Below are 23237 nucleotides of genomic sequence, written 5' to 3'. Positions count from 1 at the left end.
CAAGTCTACTATCAATGTAAACACAAACACTCTCATGTTACACACGCCGTTACAAAGTCACGAGGCCTTATCAATTTCTCTAACAAAATAGATAGCAATATTTACACTATGAATCACTCCCATGTGAGCCTTACATGTGTAGGCACCACCAATCAACTAAACACTCTAAATCGTGACGCACAAAGTTCATAGTACAATAACATCAAAGGCAGGGGTGGCCACGTGTTCTCCGATAACCTTTGCCATTTCATAGTATCCTAGTAGTTCATTATTTAGTTTGTTTACAAACTAACAGTTTATTGCTAGTCAGTTTGTTTAATGACTTACTAATATGTCAGGTAACATTCTCTTGATAATTGCATTACTTACTAGTTTGACTGCTTTGAGCATGGTCATTAAAATGAAAATGTCACCTATTAGGTACCCATAAGGTTTAATAGGTTTTAAAACCACTAAGTCGTAGTACTATTCGCAGTCCGAGAAATAAAGATTAAAGTACTTAATTCTGAATTTGTGATTTCAAAACTATCAGTATTAGATTCAACATTGGTTCATGCTATTTGCTTCAAAATCAGTAGGTATCTTTTAATGTCACCAATGAAAAGTCTGGTCTTTTGTACTTCAATACGTTTATTCGGTTAACAATCTAAGTACTAGGTGAATAAGGTACAAAATAATTTATAAGTCGCTACGACGAGTATCCTCACAAACCGATCTTTATTTCCTTCAAATAAGCTTTATGACTTACGAATCACCTGTTTTATTTATATTATCTTTATAAAAGATCACAAAGTCGGCTTAACTAATTATTTTAAATTTCTTAACAAAGTTGGTCCCATAACTGAACCTTGCGGAACTCTTATGTTTTTTACTTGAAACTAGATTTAAAATAGCTGTCAATGTATTTCTTCCAAAAAAACTATATATATTAAAGCCAGGTCATATGGTCATATTTGCTACCTAGTTCTATACCTGTTTGCCAATAATTTATAGGTATTTTATAGAATATTATTAATGCTTACTATAAGCCTGATTTTTGCTGACATTCGACATTTAGTTTTGAGTCCATAAAAATGCAGATTTGTTAATGTTGACATTTCACAATAAAACGAATTAAATGGGAATGAATGCAGTGACAATTTACCTACTGAATGTATTCTTGATTTTACTGTTATTTGGGCTATTAATGTAATACCATGTCCTGTTATGGTAGGAGAAGGTGACAAACTTTGACATTTCGGAAGGATTGTCATAAAATGTTACATCATTATAATGACTCATTGCTACATTTAATACCAATTTAATATTTCGCAAAAGAATAAGTAAGATTTTATATTTTTTTAAGTAATACAAAGATATTATTATGAACTATTTTTACTTTATTTAAGTACAAGAAGATTTTGATTTCGAAATAAATGTTAATTATAACGCTACTACCGCAATCTAGTGACAGAACTCCGTAAACACAAGTCTCGTAGAAAGAATTACATAAATATATTTCGCCAGTTGATATCAATACTACAATCAATATCATACTCGTACACTCAAACAAAATTAATAAAGATGAAACAAAAGATAAAATATCGCAATTTGAATTCCAGTAAAATGGTACCGGTGATAATAAATACATACAATTGATAAGTATGCAACGTCATCGATACAAATAATATTCGTATGTTTGTGTTCCGTAAAAACCAAATCTTACGCTTAATTAAATTTCTAAGCTTCTTTAATTACTATCTATTGATTAATAGGTGAAAATATAATTAATTGCTTATTATCATGTAATCCTTACTTAAAAAATAATGCTCTAGAAATTAAATCACGCGCTCGGTGATCGAATAACCAAATGTGATATAGTTTCGAAACACATTCTCTAAATGAGAAATTAAATTCTCACAAATGAGTATGTTCTCATCTCCGGATTTTGCTTTGAAAAACTTCGAAAATATAATGAAAAATCTCAGAACAGAACAAACACTACTTAGTTATCAAAACAAATAGAAATGAATGAAGTCAAGTTGAGCAAATAAAAATTGTTCTTACTAATCCACCCACAGTTTCGCTATTTATTTTCCATCTTTTTATAACCCAAACCGTTACATGGCGACTCCATCATTAAATTTAATCATGGCCACTTCGACTCTTCAATTTGCAACTGATTTTGGTGAAAGGAACCTCCAGGTTAACGTACCGCGATGGGCTGAAGATTTATCTTAAAATGTCAAGTGTATTTAAAAATCTACGGAGTCATGGTCAAACCACTTAATAGAGTTGTCAGTAACGTTTAAATTGTTTTGTGGTTGTAACCATGGTTGAGAGAATTCATCTTGATTGTAGGAGTTAAGTAGATTGGTGTAAATTCAATCAAATAGTGGCGTTATGTTGTGGTCTTTAATTATTGCTTTATAGCGTTAGTTAGTACTAAGCACGATTATAAACATAACTGCAGAGCTAGAAGTTCCTAGTTGTGATTCTCAGTTTCATAACTTTTAAACTCTTCATTTTCTTCTTTAATGAGTTTTTGATGTAGTTAAGATAGTAATAATAATCCTTCCATGCCGGTTTAAGCTACTGCGACCTTTTCTTGACTATTTGCATCTATCATGTATTCTCAAGTGGCAAATCCACATTTGATTATAAACATTCTGGTACCTAAAATGTTTCGAAAAGCCCTAGATACTAGGAAGCAATTTTCACTAAACATCTCTAAAAGATATTTCCAGTGCAACACTTGCATGCATACCTAACACAAGATCCTTTATAAAATAAACTACACTCACTAGCCATTGTGTAACGCATTTCTTCTATCGATAAATCAGCCGATTGTCCAGTCCCATCATACATCATCATGACATCATCTATTATGGGCGACATCATCGGCTCATCTATCTCAGTTGTCGCTATTTTGATAGGGACATTAAGGCCTATTACGTATTCGTACGGAACTAACGATGATTTAGAAAGACAATGCTGGAGATTGTTATCGTTATTCCTACTTTGTTCGGTATGGAAAGGACAATTTATTGCAGTAGATGTATCTTGATAATGTCTCTGTTAGATGACATATTTCGTTTCCTAGATTTGTTGAAAATAACTGCATTTTGGAATAACTTTCTCGGTTTTTTGTTAATTGTTCTTCTTCTCTACGATCTTACGATTCTCTCTCTAAACTCTAAACTTTGTAATGACTTTAGAGTCCAAAGTCAGTTGACAAATGTGGATTTAACTTTTTGCCAAATTCCTCCTAAACTGATAATCGATGACACTAATTTACGTAATGGTTTCCTGATTTGTAAAATACTATGTTAGATCACATTGATATCGGACGGATTTAGGGTATTCCCTAGCAAATTCACAAATTTATGTCACTGGCCCAAAATTCTTTATCAGATACAAAATTAACATTATCAAAAAAAGTGTTTCAATTACAATAAAGATTGGATGTAAAGATTAAATTAACAGCTGGTGATAAATCAAATCATTTAAATTTTACGAGCAAACTATCTGTTAACGTAATGAATATTAAAGAGAATGTGAATAGCATAGTTACAGTTCTTTCCGTATTTTATAATAGAGTCTTCCGTATTATTGAGTTATATAAAATTTCTCGATTCCTACAAATTGATCGATTATGTTTCATAAATCGATTCTCACAATATAGTTCAGAATCAATTTTACTATTGGACGGTAATGACAACATTTTTTGGCAGATAATAGATAATCTATCACGATCATCTGAATTTGAAAATGTATAAACCAATTATTTGATTAAAGATTTTGATATTTCTGTAGAAGAACAACATTCGTAAGGTCTAAATGAAACACAACATGATATAATTAGATTTGTACACAACGAACAAACACTAGAACTAATTAGTGAATTACAAAACTTTGTAGAGGTGTATTCCGTTCTAGAAATTAACTGGAACTAGTAATTAATGAGTTAATCAAGCGTTCATGTTCAATATTCAATGATGTAACTGTAAAAACTGGGTAATAACCGCGTACATGGACGTAAGGCTGCGTACAATGTGGGTAATTAAATTACAGCTCGAGTGAAACACTAAGGTCAGAGGGGTGGACAGGATCGAGACTGATATAACTGGTTGTATCGCCTCTTTATGTCTGTTTTCCTGTACCTTATTGAAGACATAGACATTCCAACGTGGTACTATGATAAAAATGCAGGAGACTAGTTTCAAATCATGAGTCATCTCTGAGCGTATTTTATTTAATCATGGTTTTCTTCTTCTACAATAACCATTTACTAGTGCTGGTTTTTTGTAAATGGGGAAAATCATCCAATAACTTCTTGGGCAAGGCGAGAGGAAGTTTCAGACTCTTTACTGACTATAAACCACCCCGTTCCTACTCCTGCTTTTCGAGCCAGAGCTCCAGTTAACCCGCTAGTTAGTCCGCAGCTCCGGATCAGTACTAGTACTGGTGTAGAGTTCCTTTAACATCTTACGATTCCCTGTATTCTGACTCTAAATCTAGCTTTAAATCTGATACAAGTATCGAACAATAATAAAGATCAACTTGCAAAGTAGTAAACAACATTCCAAAATGTCATCGTTAGTTCAAGTATTTGAATAAAATTAATGCCACAGTTCCGATGCAGTTAGAAACTGTTCAAACGAAGCACCCAGTAACTTCTATACAAATGTTGGATGCAAGTTTTCATATAAAACCTGTAACGGGCCCACGTAGTCTAAAAATAACTACAAATGCTCTATAAGTGAGAATAATAGGAAAGTAGTACACCAGGCACCCCACGCAAAGTTAGGAGTATAAAAGTCAACTCGGGGAAAGCATTGGGAAAACTGAAATAGGTATGTGGGCGACACAATAGGGAGCTATTGTCCTTTTATCTAGAAATAGAATATTAGTAACTATAATCAGGCACGTCAAAAATATATGGCTATCCCGCTCAATTTGTATAAGTATGAGCGAGAGATTTTATAAAAATTACTTATGATATACGCACGTTTGTAATACCCCATCATTAGTGAGTACTATTTGGAGGTGATTTTCTTTTGTTTGAAATTGATATTATGTTTGTGCCTAAAAAGGTAATTAGCAAATAAATTAGTGCTTTGCTTGTTAATTAAATACTTCTTAAATGTATGTATAAAGACAATTCTATAACAACTAAAAAAAATATCTATGCCCTGGTTCATCGCGTTTAATGTTATGCCCATAAGAAAGTGGTGAACTAAATCTATACTAATATTATAAAGCTGAAGAGTTTGTTTGTTTGATTGTTTGTTTGTTTGTTTGTTTGAACGCGCTAATCTTCGGAACTACTGGTCCGAATTGAATAATTCTTTTTGTGTTGAATAGTGCATTTATCGAGGAAGGCTATAGGCTATAAAGCCTCACGCTATGACCAATAGGAGCCAAGCAGAGCGGGTGAAACCGCGCGGAAGTAGCTAGTACTTAATAAAGTCATTTTCTAATATGTACCTACATATCATTATTGCATCTGAATAGTGTTTGTTAGTTAAATGACCTTTTCCTCTCAAAGTAACATCTACCTACTTAATATGCTAGAGCAAAGTTAAACAATAAACATCTGTCATTAAACCATTGAAATATTCCATCTTTACTTATTATGACTCATTTACTCTCGTTTTGTTCTTAAGTATTAACTTCATTGATATAGGTAAAGTAATTTGCATTATTCTCATGTATCTATTTCCATCAAAATAGTTTGAGCATCGAAAAAGTTAAGAAACCAAACAATCTTGGCCCCATAACAATCTATGAAGCAATTATTCGACTAAAAATAAATTAATTCAACGTTGTACTTAAAATTTCTGTTTAAACTAATCACAATATTCTATGCAGCTTTACTTAATTTACTTAATAACTACAAATGATATCCTACTTACGTATATCTACTGGTAATTCATAAATCTATTAATATGAAAACGCCTCAATCATACGCACGAACACTGAAGTGTTGGTGCACGCAACGCGTATGAACGCAATTGCCACCCAAATTCTACTTGATAGAAGCCACGATAGATTTATTTAATACTAGCGACCCGCCCCAGCTTCGCATGGATGCAATGGTGATATATTATACATGTATGTATTAAACATATAAAACCCTACCCTTGAATCGCTCTATCATGAAAAATAAACTGCATCTAAATCCGTTACGTAGTTTTAAAGATTTAAGCATACAAAGGGACATAGGGACAGAGAAAGCGACTTTGTTTTTTACTATGTAGTGAAGGGTGATGTTGATAAATACTAATACCAATAAATATTTTCTAGTCAGTAAATAACACCAAAATAAGGAATATACCTAGAATTAATACTGTAAATATCTTGTTTCCTGGTCTAAAAAATGTAACTCGAATATAGGACTAATGTTACCAAAAGATCTTTTTTCATAAAACGATTATGATTTCTATATCTTCAATGTGATTAATTTCAGACATGGAAGACGAATGCTACCCAGCAATGCCAGCCAGCGCATGGAGCAGCCGACGAAGGTCCAGTGACTCCCCTCCAAGAGAAGTGAAAGCTGAACCGAAGTCTGAACCAGAGTCACCAGCGTCATCCTGCCCCCCCTCACCCACCCCTGGAACACCCGTCACACACCTCGACTATGTTATTGACCACACGGTAAGGATGTTCTTTTTATCAAGACCCAAACGAATTTGATCTTTGTTTTAATAATCTCTAGGTCTATTTTGGCTTATTACGTCCTAGCCAGTACATGAAACGTCAAATTTTAAATTCAAAAAGAGAAGTACTTCATCTTTTTTTTTTGCGAGCTATTGCTTCTCGGTGGAGGTTGTAATAATAACAGGGACGAGAATTGATTTAATTATCCTGCTATCATAAGGGTTTTAATATACCTACAGTCTACACCAGTCTTTCTACACTCTATACCCACATAGCCCAATTTAACATTACTCAATGGTCCCAGTTATCTAACAATCCACTCTAACTGGCTTTTAAAAATTGCATCAAAGTACATTCACAGCTTCTTGCACGATTTCATCACTTTCTAATGCATTTTCTGTTGCGTTTTTGAGTAAAAAGGTGTCTGGGTGATCTTTCTTCATACTTTTTGTCGGAAATCTAACTAGACATATTGTTTAGTCACAAGCTTGAATGCTGATACGGTTGTTTCGTAAATAACGTCTGCCTTATTCATTAAAATAAGTGAGAGAGAATACACTATCTATCACTTCGAATGAGCGTGATATTATATGGCTTCCTATATTTAGAAACAAACGATGGGAACACATTCTTAATTGAGTATTAAATTGCTACGTATGAGGGGCACGCCTTCTTTCAATAGATCACGCGTTGCGTCTTCATTTCTATCTGTCTGTACGTCACGACTCGATAACTCGACAAAAACTAAAGGTCGTTAAAGTTCAAATATTTATTTCGTGAACCTCAGCTTCGCAGCTTTCTCGTACACATACAAATTAAACGGTTCTTTTAAAAATTGCCGATTTTTTGGCATTCCGTATCTCGATAATTGAACGGTGTTTATTGTCATTGGTTTCCAAAAAAATATGCAAACATCAGTGCTATGTCTTGTTGTATTTTGTATCAGTTTTAGGTCAATTTGGTAGGATATCTCACCGAAAAGAACATACAATTATATTGGAAAGTGGAAATAGCATATTATAGAAATGATAAAGCAACCTAATTGGGTCAGAACCCATAAATTCGGAGACGCACCAAAAAGCAATAAGACATACGGAACTAAAATCGTTTATTCACAACTGACACGCATACGGCATGTTTTCCATAGCGTGCGTGACTCTCTGGTCATTACGTACGTAATTATTATCTTTAATCGCGCACTCCGGAGGTTTTCGTTTTAACATTGTCGGAGTGGAATCTTCAACGATTATTGTAAAACAGCAAACAGTTTTTACAACGACGTTTACATTCCACAAATACGTTTTAACTTGAACCATTTCTCGTGTATCTTTGTCTTTTAAACAATGTAGAGTAAACATTGTAAGTTTGGAATACTCGGACAAGATGGAAACGTGATTTTGTTACAATACATTTCCTATACTAAACTTACCTTTAACAGTTTACGATCCCGGAGCTACGGGCTAAAGACCTAGCGGGTTTACCGGGGCTCTGGCTTCAAAAGCAGGAGTAGAAACGGGATGGTTTTTAGTCAGTAAGGGTCTGACACTCCTTCCAGCCTCGCCCAAGGCGGGAGAAGTTATAGTCACTGGATGATTTTCCCCCTCAAAAAAAACAAAACAGTTGGGGCTGCTATTTAACCTTTACCTTTAAAATTCTGTCAACTAATCTTCTAAATCTTTAACACATGTCTTCTTCTATAACACTCCTAACATATTCTTATAGTCTCTTTACTTGCAGACCGGCACAATCCACATGCCACAAGCAGTTCTACAGAAGGTCGGCGCAGCGGGAATGCCACAACTGCTGCTCAGCGCTGCGCCGCGTCTAGCCACCTCGCTCAACTCCAACAAACTTTCTATCAAGGTCACTTCCAGCTCAGGGGCTTCAGGTAAACAATATTTTCATTTATATTCATATCTGTAAAACTAGAAGGATCTTTAAAAATAATTCGAACTGAGGTTAGCAGTTCTTATTTAAATCAGTGTCAAAAATGTATGATGGAAGTGATAGAACAAGATATTCTGCTTTAACAATCTGGGTTGAGTAACTGATACCAAGCAAGGAGTCTCTGTTAATTTCCACACAGTATTGTAAGGATTGTTTCGTTTAGTTTTCTAATTCCCTGGTACAAAATTTGGAACCCTGACATAAAACACTTCAAATGAACTAACTCTAATAACATTTTTATCAATTTCAGGTTTCAACCTCCCCCCGACACCTCCGTCATCCCTGTCATCATCGGACAGTGAGGGTGCCTTGTCTCCAGCTCACGAAGCGTCCCAGGCCCCACTAGCGCCCCCTGCAGCCCCGGCGCGTCGCTCGCACCTGTACGTGTCTCACCACACCCGGCAGCCAATCAACACACCGCTGATCAGCAGTCAACCAGTAAGGATTCATTCATTCTTCTTCTCTTTTCTCTATTCTTAGAAACTATTGGTCCTTCTTTTCAGAAGACGGAAACACGAAACAGAAATGTTTTCTCTGACTCAGTTTACAGTTTAGCTCTGTTAGGCTATTAATATTCTCCTTTTTTACCAATTTCCTTGAAAAGGAAAAGGTTCTCATTGATATATCGGAAGAAGTGAATTTCCTTTAGACAATGTCTTGTATCTAGAGGTTGTATCCTTGACTAAATTCGATCTTCTATGATTTACAGAAAGGGTCAACTGGAACACTAGTGCTAACAGAAGAAGAGAAACGCACGTTACTTGCTGAAGGCTACCCAGTACCAACCCGCCTGCCCCTCACCAAGGCTGAAGAGAAATCCCTCAAGAAAATCAGAAGGAAAATTAAAAATAAGGTACGTTTGCTTTTAAATCTATGAAATCTTCAAGAAGTTAATATACCCAGACTGAAAAGAATAAAGTTTTCTCAAATAGATACATATTTCAATTTTAATCATCTTAGTATGAGTCACGATAGTTATCATGGAAAAATACTTTAATAAACTCATTCTTCTTCAGATATCCGCACAAGAAAGCAGACGCAAAAAGAAGGAATACATGGACCAGCTGGAGAGGAAGGTGGAGATCCTGATATCTGAGAACACAGACTACAGGAAAAGGGTGGAGACGTTGGAACAGAAGAACGCGAGCCTGCTGAGCCAGGTCGCCTCGCTGCAGGCCATGGTAGCCCGCGGCCGCAAGTGACGGGCTGCGCCCTAACTCTTGATTGTCCAAGTACGACGCTGTCCCATAACGGAATCAATGTATATTTTAGACGTATTTACATACACGAGTGTCCGGGGAAAGAACTGTCAGCGTTTGAATGGTTGCTCACTGTAATTGTTAGTAAATAGGTATTCTGTGGTGCTGGATCCGATATACCCGCTGCGTCGGTATACAAACTGTCAAGTGCCACACTAGATATTTATTTTATACAACTCTGATACAGTTTTCGTTCGAGACGCGAGGGATGACTTGATAACAGGGAATTATAGTACTGGGGATTAGATTTGTATCAATAGTTATTTACGCGTGTTGTTTGAAATCTCGTAATATATTATTATAGCGCTGTAACGGCGATAATTAGTGTGTAAGTTTTATTTTATGCGTGTTTTAATTAAAATGTGCAATTAGGTTAAGGATTTTATTGTTACCCAAAGCATACATTGTACTTGTGTGGCTCGCCGTGCCGGCTCGTGGCCTGCACGTGGATGGTATTGACACTAGATTATCAATAGAGACTACTAAAGTTAATATAGTTTGGGACATAGCGTGTTGCCGATACCTATGGAACTGAGCTCGCGAGTCGCGGTGCGTTGTGTTATCGGAATCTTAGTAGCATAATAATGTAAGGCGGACAATGTACCAGCGTGCGTCTTACCGATTAATATTGAATTCCATGAATTTGCATTTATAGCGAAATGTGTATTGTCCTAGAGATTTTACCTTGTATTTAAGATAAAGTTAGTTATGTATCTAATAGTGGACCTATTTAAAACCGATTTGTGTGACAAGTGTTTTCGGTTATGTCTAGTCTCTTGTAGAACCGTCGGGTCTCGTTCTGGAGGCCTTCATAGAAACATTAGCTGTATTCTCAGTTCTGCGCTCTATATCGACAAGTACAAAATAATGGCATGCCTTCAACGAGAATAACGTAACTAACTCTAATGAGCTAACTCATTTATTTACATCCAGTATTTTTACTATAGTAGGGTTGCCAGCTGACAAAAAATGGAGATGTATACAGTTTGCCAGCCTAAAAAAATTAGAGAAAAGATATTAAATATCAGAAATCTATAGGTTGGTTAGCTATCCTTTTTTTGTAGCAAGGCACCTAAAAGTTTAACGAATTAATACATTAAAACACATGCTCTAGCAGAATCTCCAGATGAGTAGTCAGTGCATTAGTATATTCATGGTCTTGCCAACTGCCGTAGCTACCGTTCAGCGTGATAGTTCCACCAAGCTGCTAGTGATCTTTCTAACATTCCATTTCTTAGTAATATGAGTGACTTAAAGTGAGCTTGAGTACTTATTGTAACTAATTGTAGACTTTAGCGCCGAACACACTCCAAACCTTTGTTTACGGAGACGGTCCGATTCACTGTATAGAAGCAGACTTATAATCCCACTCGTTTGTGATCTGCTATTAAAAGTACCAACGTTAATAACCTCAGTAACACGAATCGGAAAGGTACCGAAAATAAATGTTTCCAGTGCGCCTCGACTTTATTTAACTAACTTTGTAAAACAAATTAACACATTTTTATTGAATAAAATAAAATAAAATGTGCTGTTATAAATTTTCGTTTGAATAATTTATAAGACTAGCCAATCAAATGTTAGTTTCTTCCAAATTTTAACATTGTCGTTACTAATCGGCTTGTAGAAGCGAATGTGAACATTTATTGTTTCCAGTACCCTTAGTACGAGCTTGCTTTAACTGAAAATGAAACGAGACTGCGTTCGGCGCTCTGATTGGTTGATTCATTCGCGCCGGCCAATCGGAGCTCCGAACGCGGTTTCGTTTCGTTTTTGTTCAAAATAAAGCTAAGGATACTAAACTATGATAAATTGTAAGATGGTTAACAAACCTGCTTTCTACAAACCGATTGATATATAAGTGACAAGATTGTATATTATATGTACACATATGAAGAGATATATCTACCTGAATGCCTGTACATAGGTAATATCATTGTTTCGTGTAATAATACACTGTTTGTGCAATTAATTTGTTCTCTTATACACTCGTAAATGTTCTTCCTATTTAGTAATTTAAGCAAATGTTCTATTTATATATAGCGCTGAATTAATATATCGACATTATTGTCCCCGACACCTCGGGGGAAATTTTAAAGAATTGAGATATATTTTAAGAGATTTTTTCTAAGGAAATTTTAGATATATACATATATATATGTGAAACACTGTTTACATGTCTTTATCACTATACAAGTTAGGTCTCTAGTTAAAGTATCGTTAGTACCTACGATCCTACATACAAGTTTATTATTGAAACTGCAAAGTGTGCCTGCCTATCAGCTATTTGATTTACTCGATAAGCAAGGATAGTGAATTATCTTTTTTAGAAAACAATATACATATAATTATTTAAAGATATGAAATATTCAATTCCTAATATGGCATTTACCGTCTGCAAAAGTGATTTTAATAGGAATTATAATGAATTAACTGATGTTAGTAATATATTTAACTTATAATGGAATTAATATATGAGAGAGGTGCGTTCGCGCCGGCTTTTTATGACATAATAACTTGTAATGTAAATGAAATGCCAAACATACTTACTTTTATATGTTAGTAGGCACCATACATATTTGGGTGACAATGTTACGATTCACGAGGTTGTTTTAATTGGATGTTTGAGTTGGATGTACATGTAGATGAGCCGAGGGATCGTACTCTGTGGCGCGCCGGTCGCGGGGCCGACCGCGTCTTGTTATTCATTATAAAGTAATTTTATTTGATAGTTTTATTTGTTAAAACTATACGTTACCTTGAGTCATGATTTGTTAAATCGTTTGTTTTATTATTATTTTTCAATGACATTGCGGATTTTACTGTCACCCTTCTAATAAAACGTCAAATATTGTAATATCATTTGTTTCTTTTAACCTGTCCTCTTGTTTTAAGTATTGATAGAAAATATAGTATAGATTTTTATGGAATGAGCCGGTCAACGACGTACTGTATTATGTGGATTGTTCATGCAAACGAGATCGATTCATCTAATCTACATTTAATACAAAAGATAGATGGTAAACAATCGGCGTCGTAAAACATAAGTTCTACAATTATGAAGAAAACTCGCCAAAATGTTAGTTTTGAGATTTAACAAATGTAGCCCTTTTCAGCCCAAGATCATTATTTTTGGCTAAAAGCTCTAGATTTCGAGATAATTAATCTCTTTTTATTAAGAATTTATTAAGTATTTAATTTTATTAGATTTTTAGTGGCTAACGAAATAAACATTCAAAATAACTGTTAAATCCTTTATTTTTCTTACAAAGCTTACTGATACCACTCCTCCATACAAATCCATACAAAAATCTCCAAATACACAATTAAGACTAGATTTAATATTAGCCATAAAATACATAATATAATCGTGTAAAAACCAAAAGATTACATTGAGAACTATTGGAGCACCTATGGTTTTTCTATCGCTCAGTCTTGGTTTAAATATCTACACTTAAAACTAAACTTAATACTTAAAATACAAGTATTCAAATCATAAATGATTACAATAGAACCTCAATACAAAAAAAAAACACATTACGTATAAATAATCTTTTACAAGAAAAAAAAATGTGTAACAACGACATCTATGATTGAATAACAGAATCAATTCGAAAGAAATGCTATGATCAGATTTACAACTTAAAAATTAAACTTATAAGAAATCAATTCCAAATAATATATCTACAATACGATTTTAAAGTGTGACGAAGACTTTCTTCTTGGCCATTATATGGGCAATGATGACCCATAGAGCTGTTCCCCAGACGGCTTCAACTAGACTGATTGCGTGGGTCCTCATATTAGTGATTTTCCAGTGGAATGGGAACAGATGGGCACAGAGTGAATGGCCGACGTATAGGGCTATAGCGTTGAGGCCAGGAGCCCTGAAGGGACCGCCTCCCCAAAACCTCCAGGCATCAGTCAGTGTGTAGCAGAAACAGAGGAGTATGAGGCAGCAAGCTGATGTTACCAGGACGAATGACATGGACCTGGAAAATAGAGAGAATCGCTATATTAACATTCAAATCTAATGCATTGTTTTTGTTTTAAAATTACTTTTTATGTGCATTATGCGTAATTTCGTATGCATCGTAACGAAGTAATCCCACGGTCTCACAAAAAACCGACGTTAAACAACGCTTGCGTTGTATTTCACAGTTGTATAATTATCTTTGTTGAAGGCCCAATTATCCCCCAACAACCATTAAATTCCTAACACCCAAAAGCCGGCGTCGCACTTGTAACGCCTCTCGTGTTTTGGGTGTCCATGGGCGACGGTGATTGCTTACCATCAGATGATCCGCTGCTTGTTAACGGCTTATACAATAAAAAATGACAAAATCTGACTATAGTTCTAAACTCACCAAAGATTCTTATTAATGGGTATAACGCCATGTTCTCTCGAGAATCCAGCTAGTAGAGCACCAGCTAACGCGAAGACCAGAGCCCAAGCCAACCAGCGGGAGATGCGAGCCTTGTGGGAGCGCTGGAGGAGTACGGTGGCCCCCGCTTGTACACCCAGCAGTGCTTGCACGGCTGATGTTAGGCATCCTAAGGAAAATACATAATTATAATTAATATAGCTAAATACTAGTTAAGTTAGTCTTATAACAGAGAATTTAATGAATATAAATAATACCAAGACAGTTTACAACGGATCTCCATCCAATATTTAGATTATGACCGATTTCCGATTTTACTTAATTTTATGAAGTTTCGGTTCAAAATCGAGATCGGTCCAGATATTTTCGATTTAAGATTGGTTATTAATTTTAGCCATTAGACTCTGTAGTTTTACATCTACTGAGTATTCACAAAATTAACATAATCAGTACAGATACGTTTTAATCAGTTTAGAATCAGTACATACCAATGATAAAGATTACAAAAAAAAAAGTTCTTTGATCATAGTTACCTAGAAGTCCCTCAGGATCCGTGGGTTCACCTCCATAGACTCGCATTGCGTCACTACGCTGGAAGACATGTGACCGGCCCAGTAGCAGACGGTCGATGTATCCAGCCGCACCACCACTGCAGTTCGCAGCCACCCAATCATCATGTAGACCTCCAGGACCCAAATAACCCCTGAAAAAGACATTAGATCAAATAATGATAAATTTACTTGCTAAACTGAAACATTGACAAAATGGAGACAATTAAGAACTTGTCATAAAAATTGACGATATTTTTTGATAATCTAATAGCTTCTCCCGCTTTGGGCGAGGCGAGCACGATGAGTGTCAGACTTTTACTGACTAAAAACCATCCTGTTCCTACTCCTGATTTTCAAGTCGGAGCCCTGGTAAACCCGCTAGGTAGTCCGCAGGTCCAGATCAGATAATAGCCCTACTGGGCCCCATCTGTGGTGGTCTGATGGCTTTTTGAGGCGCGCGCGGAACGCGTAGAGTAAATGAGGATAGAATCAAGACAGTAAATGACAGTCGATAACATGAACTAGTTATATGACACAAAGTATAAAATTAAATAATAATAATGGCAATTTAATAAAATTAATTAATAGTTACTATTAATAACATAGGTAAGTACAGATGTTATACTTACATGGGGCAGTTAGGATCATGTACCACGAAGGTGAGGACGCTGTGGGCAGCAACGAGAACACCAGCCAGTACCCAGCACCATACACACGACAATACGTCCTTCAGCGCCTGGCCACATGCTCCCTGGAAATAAAATGGTTATTAAAATCCTGCAGTTGAACTTTGATATGGAGCTTTTATAGATCCAATAGGGAATAATTAGATTTTTGTTAAACGTTGCCCCACATTATGATTTTCTCCTGTGTCGTGGGTGTGTTTACAAACATACAAGTTCACATACACATGACACCCAGACCCGAAACCACAATTTGTGAACACAAAGAGTTGGTGCGTGCGGGAATAGAACCCGCTACACGTTGCGCGGGAGCCAATTGTCCAGGCACCGCACCAACCGTGCAGTCGAAGTCGTGTTCACTTTGAAATTTTCATGATTATATAGCCTGGGTAGGTGGTGCTTTCAAAGTTTACGAAATTCTATTACCATAAAATTAAGTGAACTTTTTAAAGAATAGAACTAAGATACAATATAGGTTAGGTACCTACTGATGCTATAGCCTTACTATATACTAATGAAATGCTTCAAAGAATAGTTTTTATAACACAGTAGATAATCTTATTGTGAATGTTGACTTGTATGATCTATATCAGTTCAAAAAACAGGTCCCGTTTAACGATGTCGGTAGGTAGCTTTTTACGTACCGACTTAGTGCACAAAAACTCGGAATGCTAATTAACCGAAAGTGAACGGTACCTTGACTTCAATATAATAAGCATGTGTATAGAGCACGAATCATTGGTTTTACTTTTCATAATATCCCTCATACAGTTACCGTTTATAATCTGTCATATTTTTTGTTTAAAAGGGATTCGAAATGAAACTTTATTTTTGCCTTAAGATATAAAAAGTGGGTAAGGACAAGGCTAATTCTAAGCTTTCCTTTAGGTACTTAACAATACGATAAAATGATATATTAATGACAATATTGATAAGTTTCATAATTGGGTACTAACAGCCAAAAATAGGACCGAACTTTCCATTGAACTTATAAATAAAAATCCTTGACCTGACACTTAAGTCTATGTTGTAAAGCTAGTCTTAATATAGTTAAACAAATTACTGTATATAATAAAATAAAATATCTTACGCTCACCCGCGGAGGTGTGTAGTATTTGGGAGCGGTGAGGGCGTAGAAACCAGCGGCAATGAGGTAGGACACTGCCAGCCGCTGCAAGACACCGAAGATGCGCAGCTCATGCAGCATGTTGGAACCGTAGATCGTGTTCAAGGACATGCCAAGCAGGAACATGATGATAGATCGCTGGAAAGAGAAGAAAATCCATTTAAGTCTCTGACTACCATCTTCAAAAAAGTTGAAGGCAAATCCTCTGCTAACGTTGCTTACGTTGCCGTTGCTAAAGTTTACTTGGCTTCACAAAAATTGCAAGATATTGCTTGTTCAATGTCATCATGTTTTATGATTTGTATAGTGTCAGTGTAAATTGGATATTATCAATATGTCATTTAGGAGTTTAAAGGGCCTGTTACAATGGCAGGATAGTTGCATTGACCAGACAAATTTGAATTAAGAACGTAAGAACATATTGGGTACTTATATGAAGGTAGTCAAATGGGTGCTAAGAGTAACAAAACAAAAGATATAGGACAAAGGATCAAACAATCAATTAAAAATTTTATAACATAAACTAGTACCAATCGTACCTAGTTGTTAAAACACTCAAGACGAACAATTGGACAACAATAAAGATCAAAGTCCTATAACAATAGTTAATAATAATGTTTGACATTTCGAACTCTGCAATGCAATAAAATTTCAACAGCTAGATACAATACAAAGAGCTAAAGATAGATGTATCTACAAACACTATCGTACAGATGAAATTGAAATGACTCGAGCATCAACAATTGACATGGTGAACAATGCACCTAAATGTCATTGTGATTTGTTATTGGTCTAAACTCTAGTACATTGTATGTATAATCATCTTGGACCTTTGAGAATAGGATGTCTTCAAAATATATTAGAAGATGTAATAACATCTTTTATGACTCAGTTGTATTATTAAACCCAAATCTTAAACAAAGTATCAAATCCTTTAGCAGCAGTCCACCGGAAGAAAAATCGCAGTACATGCTGGACAACTTAAAATATGAAAGGAATTTAAAGAAACTGCACCAGTTTCCAATTATTTTGCCTTCACGCGGAAGCCACACGTTGGGGCAAAGCGAATTACGTGATACTGAGATAAAACATTATCATACTGCGATCACAATCCACTTTGTTGATAGTTGTACCTCCAATGGTATTGACAGATACTTCATGATTTAAGATTAGACATTTTTAATGTCATATTTTGTATATAATATATCCGTATTATCTAGAACATCTTCAATTTAACTACATCTTCGAAGAGCTAAATACAATTAATCATTTTATGCAATGCAAAAGACTGAGTAAAATTACCTTAATAATTGCAATTAAGACTTATAAATGTTGTTTCTATTCCAAAAACATCTGTCTGATTCATCTCATCAAAAAGCATCTGACTAGTTACATCTAGATAATAATATAATTGACATATTGAAAGGAACGGAAGTTGATAATGATGATATCAAAAGGAAAGACAAAATTGTTTATGAATCACACGACATTCACGAAAGTCCTAAAGAGTAAGTCATGCAAAAATACAATGAAATGTTTGTAAATCAACAATGACACAGTCGTATACATATACAAAGTGCATTCACCAAAATGTAAACCAAAAAGCCGTCTGTTTATAACCACAATTGTAACAAGGATGAAGAAGAAATGTGAACCACATATAAACAAATCAATTAAAATAATAACCGTGGTTGATGCTCCACCAATTATATCTCAAGTGCTCACATCTGCCGAATAACGGACATTAAATCTTAGACCGCATTCATACACGCTACTGCTAGAAATGCGACCGGCCATTAACTTCAAATTGTTTTGTGGGGACACAATAGCGCAAAAAAAAAAGATAGAATCACGATAGAAAGAGACGATAGCGAAGCGATAATTGAACTCAAAAAGACCCTAAAAATAATACAGTTGACACTCATTAATGCGAAACTGATAAATATTTCGTATTACCGAATGAAATATCAAATGGTCTGAAATTTGATATTTCCTCAAACTGTCAGTGCTGACCTCTGAAAGTTATGAGATTTTTTTGTCCATTTCGCTGTGCAACTTTGAATTATCGAGAATTTGTTGCATTTGGTTACATTGAATTGTTTTTTCTTTCGAATTACGAAGTGTACAAAAATGTATTGATTTAGTTCGAAATATAAAGAGATTTTCTGGGGACCTCGTGATAACTTCAAATTATAGAGAGGTTCAAATTATCAAAAGTTTGAATTAACGAGAGTCGACAGTATCATAAAAATACCGTTGCAAAAAGCACCGTAACTACTTCAATTCTTTTCTACGCATCAATCTTGTGACATTCATACAAGTCGATTGTTCCAAACGAATTGTAATAGCCTCCTCTCCAATCTAAACCAGGCCATGTCCGTCACTGGGTTACTATATCGAACAACTAACGATGCTTTCAATATAAAGCGAACTGTTCCCATTACCCACACGCATGTGCAATTCATTGACGGTAACGATCACTCGGTGGAGAAAAATAAACGAGTAAAAGAGGATATGGATAGTGTACTCGGCAATGTAGCAGACCGAGTTGGAGAGAGCTATCTGAATGTTATCACGCAAACAGAATTTCCAATGAAATATGTAGCAAAAAGTCGGCTTAGTATCTGTAGCTAGCACGTTGATGTAGTACTTGTATGCACCGGAGATCTGATCAAGGTACACAATGAGACAAAATGCGGAAGTCTGCGAGTTGAAGTTGGTGAAGCAATGAAAGTGAACGTATCGCGTGCGATGAATACAAATATCTGTGAGTCTATTGAAGAGCACATTAATCACGTATTACGATTAAGACAGTGTGAGATAATTTCTAGTTCCCCGTTATTTAACTCGTTTCACCCAAGATGTTATTTAAGACTTAATTGCCTCAGACCACATACATGACGACAGAGACGTAGATGATCTAGCTGTTAATGAGAGTTAGAATTTTTAACAAATTCCTCAAGAAAAATGTGACGGTACTCGTATCTGCTTCTTAGAAGTTTCAAATCAATACATCAGCAAAATCTTAATGAGTTTATCTTACGCCACATTACTTAGCAAAATACTATTTAGAGAATTTGCGCACTTCCTGGACATGTATATCTAAATAATTTCGCAAGGAGATTCGTATCAATAGTCTGACTCACATCTAATCGGCGCGCCTCTTGCTTTGGCTCACCTACTTCATTGTATCTGTTATTTGCATCACAATGCTACAAAGCCTTTCACAAGGAACCAACGTGACCTCATGCCCAGGGATCACGTATGCACCAACCATCCACCACTACCAGAGCCTTTTGTCCTCAATTTCACTGTCTTTCTTGGTTAATCGAACGGTAGAAGAATGCGTTTAAACCAAGATATTAGTACTTAAATTATAAGTATTAGGTATTAGTTCCAGGGTCTTTTTTATGGAATAGGTTACAAACGAGCAAACGGGTCACCTGATCTTAAGGATCAGCGCCGCCCATGGACACCCGCAACACCAAAGGAGTCACAGGTGCATTGCCGGCCTTTTAGAAAGGAGTTTGCTCTTTTCTTCAAGGTTTGAAGGGTTGGGCCAAAATCGTTTATGAAATTAATGCTTATTTTACTTGTAGTATTCAATGTTGGATATTATTGAGTAAAACCTTAATGAAACTGTTGAACTGTGTATCTTTTACTCATGTGTGTATCTCTGGCTTCATCTAAAGGGATAAGAAGTAAGTCTTGATTGAATCAATTGGAATAACGTCACCGAGGATTATTAAGATCAATATAAAAAAATTAAAGTCCACAAAACTAAATTGTTAGTGTTATGTAATTTACTCTAGTGGAATGAAGATTAATGCTGCATTTTGATCTTTTAATAGCCGTCTGCAATTGAGAACTTTATACAACAGTTTATTTCTTTTAATGAAAAATACAGAAAATAAAGCGATAAAATTGTTCGACATATAAAACTTGTCAACTTGATGAAGACTAGACAATCCATTTCTCGCCTTGAAATCACTACGTTACAATTTTATTATAACTTTCGTGAGACATACTAATTAATTATTATGTTATTTATCGGCTTACTCACGTAACTGTTACTACTACACTACGTAACAACTTCAAAAAAAAAACTAAATCTTAAGTCAAAAGCCCACTTTAATAAACAACCTGTACCATAAAAAAACCTTGTTAAAAAATGAAATAAACATTCAACCATCCTTTATAAAACCTGCGCTAACAAGCCATTTACCCGGCGCGTACGCACCGGCGTCGATCCGCGTAACGTTTACATAACAAGACTGGTTCCAAAGGTTTGACCTTAAGCACCCCTTTCACAGTTAGCACTCAGTCTGCGCCTGCGCTGGCTTACGTAAGCAAACTGTTACAAGTATTACACCATACGATTTATTAATGCGATCTGATATGAAAAACAATAGCGAAAATTAATGGGAAGATGGATTGATGATGATTTGGTGAGAGATTCGTTTCAATTGTAGTGTCTTATTTTATTAATGGATAAAAATAAAAAAGATCATTTGTTTTAGTAAAGTCACAGGTGATATGTCTCAAGCAACCTTTTAAAGTCTGCATGACCACGTGACTAGTAAAAAAATAAGTTCATAATTTAAAAGATTTTTTTCAATGTTTGACTCTAATGCAATGTTGACCGACCTGACCTTTAAATCTTGTTTATTTAATTATATGTAGGTACGAACAATCTTGATTTTATTAATTCGTTACGTCCTTTAAGAGGATATTTGAAAAGGATCTTCAACTAGTGTTTCAATTACAAAATGCGAAAAATTTGAAACAAACATACCCTGACGATGTGCATAAAAATCTTCCATCTGGGCACTCCTTTGGCGAAGGCACTCTTCACCGACAGAGGAATGCAGACGCCCATGATCCACAGGAAGGCAGGGAACACCAGGTCTCCTGCCACGAGGCCATTCCATGTGGCATGCTCCAGCCACCAGTAGCCTCCAGCACCATCGTTCACGAAGATCATGAATACTATTGCCATCCTGCATAAAATAAAATTATATCGTGCTATATAAAAGAAAAAAGTAATACAAAATTTAAACGCTTGTGGTTTAAATTACTAACACAAATAGTATTTCCACCAGGGATTTTCTTTCTTTATCTGCTAAATACTTGAGATTATTGAGACTCTTTCAAAAGTTCCTATAACTATTAAATTATCATTATGTCATATTTGATTTAGGACTTGTTCAATGATATTGCAAGATCCGGCGCTGATTTATAATAGGAGTTCGCATTATAATGACATACGTATAATTTCTACTTCACCTTTTCACAAAACTAAACTGTCACACTTTCAAAACAGGCATATCAAACAAAACTACTTCGCAATGCCATCTGCCATAAAATGATGATGAGTACCAGAATGATTGCAATCATTATAACCTCTTACTCAAAACGCTAAGTGGCCCAAAACCTCATCTGTGTAGTGCCAAAAAAACGTGTGAATAGGGCCATTCTCACGAAGTAATCTAGTTGTACTACTTGTACTAGATTCTAAATTAACACTCCTAGGTACAATTACTTTTGCTTTTACTTTACAAAATCCTATCTTGGTCTACATTTGCGAGAGTTCTGTCTAAAATTTTACTTATCATGTTTTACTGTTTCACGTTAAGTTGTCCCGTGCAATTTTATTACACTTTTATGTGTTGTAGTGGTTGTTTACAATGTTTGTAGCTATTATAAAAGGAATGCTTTAAATCATTGTAACATTTTCACTAAACAGAAAGCAGGCATTTTTGCAAGTAGACATTTTAATTTCGACGGTAATGGTACATAATGTAAACTTCGTTGAGTAACAAGGAACCAGATTTTTATGACCGATATAATTATAATGATATACAACATTTTCGGTTGAACCGAAAATGTTGTATATCATTTTCTAATTTTTTTCAGAAACTCCGGATGAAACTTATAAGAAAAATCGATTTCAATCCAAATATTAAGTAATTACAACTGTAAAACAACCCTAAAACGAATACCAAAAATATATATCAATCCAAAGATACTAATCGTTAGTCAGTAAGAGTCTGACACTCCCTCTCGTCGCCCAAGGCGAGAAAAGTCATTGGATGATTTTCCCCCTCAAAAAAAAAAAAAAAAAGATACTAATCGTCGTCGCAGCAGCGTCGTCAGTCGTAAAACAATCACACATAACCATTCCGTGATGAGATCCTCACCATCAACTGAATTTAAACTTAAAACAGCTCAACCTAAAGTATATTTCAGTGTACCACTCACCCTCTGAAAGTGTCCAGTGCTCGTAACCTCTGCTGTATCGCCAATTCCTTGTCTCCATACCTCAGCTTGCCAGTCCTCCTCACTCGAGACATGATCAGCTTTATGATGCCGTACAGGATCCATATTCCGAACAACACGCCCAGTAGCAGCAGTAGAGCTGGTGGGAAATAAACTTTGGTCAACTCTAGCCAAATCGTTTTAACATTTTTCCTATTTTCCTTAATAAACGTGAAATATTAAAGATGCTTGCGGCTTCGCTATTGTGGATTACGGACTTTGTGACTCATAAAAGTAGCCTATGTTACTCCTTAATATATCTCATACCTGCCTATAAAATTCCCGTCAAAATAGGTCCAGTCATTTCAGAGATTAGCCAGAAC

The 23237-nt window shown here is 35.4% G+C and overlaps 3 protein-coding genes across 5 annotated transcripts in view; 2 read left to right on the top strand and 1 right to left on the bottom strand.

Moving 5' to 3' along the window:
* The window catches only part of LOC118263269 (cyclic AMP response element-binding protein A), a 127412-nt gene extending 114702 nt beyond the window's left edge, over positions 1-12710 (top strand). The window contains exons 3-7 of one of the 2 annotated variants that reach the window (XM_035575154.2): positions 6452-6642; positions 8368-8533; positions 8843-9030; positions 9302-9445; positions 9609-12710. In XM_035575154.2, the coding sequence (XP_035431047.1) occupies positions 6452-6642; positions 8368-8533; positions 8843-9030; positions 9302-9445; positions 9609-9794 (875 nt within the window). In that variant the 3' untranslated portion in view covers positions 9795-12710. The remainder of the gene's footprint in view (positions 1-6451; positions 6643-8367; positions 8534-8842; positions 9031-9301; positions 9446-9608) is intronic. The other variant, XM_035575155.2, reaches the window with a different exon arrangement.
* The window catches only part of LOC118263336 (TBC domain-containing protein kinase-like protein), a 235710-nt gene that overhangs the window by 130214 nt on the left and 82259 nt on the right, over positions 1-23237 (top strand). The window lies entirely within an intron of this gene.
* The window catches only part of LOC118263480 (heparan-alpha-glucosaminide N-acetyltransferase), a 32603-nt gene continuing 22457 nt past the window's right edge, over positions 13092-23237 (bottom strand). Inside the window, exons 4-10 of one of the 2 annotated variants that reach the window (XM_035575503.2) lie at positions 22858-23014; positions 21392-21596; positions 16561-16734; positions 15417-15538; positions 14770-14939; positions 14219-14405; positions 13092-13843 (exon numbers count right to left, since the gene is read on the bottom strand). In XM_035575503.2, coding sequence (XP_035431396.1) covers positions 13549-13843; positions 14219-14405; positions 14770-14939; positions 15417-15538; positions 16561-16734; positions 21392-21596; positions 22858-23014 — 1310 coding nt within the window. In that variant the 3' untranslated portion in view covers positions 13092-13548. The remainder of the gene's footprint in view (positions 13844-14218; positions 14406-14769; positions 14940-15416; positions 15539-16560; positions 16735-21391; positions 21597-22857; positions 23015-23237) is intronic. The other variant, XM_035575504.2, reaches the window with a different exon arrangement.

This window comes from Spodoptera frugiperda, chromosome 27 (assembly GCF_023101765.2).
Source record: "Spodoptera frugiperda isolate SF20-4 chromosome 27, AGI-APGP_CSIRO_Sfru_2.0, whole genome shotgun sequence".
NCBI classification, from domain to species: Eukaryota; Metazoa; Arthropoda; class Insecta; order Lepidoptera; family Noctuidae; genus Spodoptera; species Spodoptera frugiperda.
Note: the sequence above shows the minus strand (reverse complement) of the source record. Positions and strands in the feature narration are given on the sequence as shown.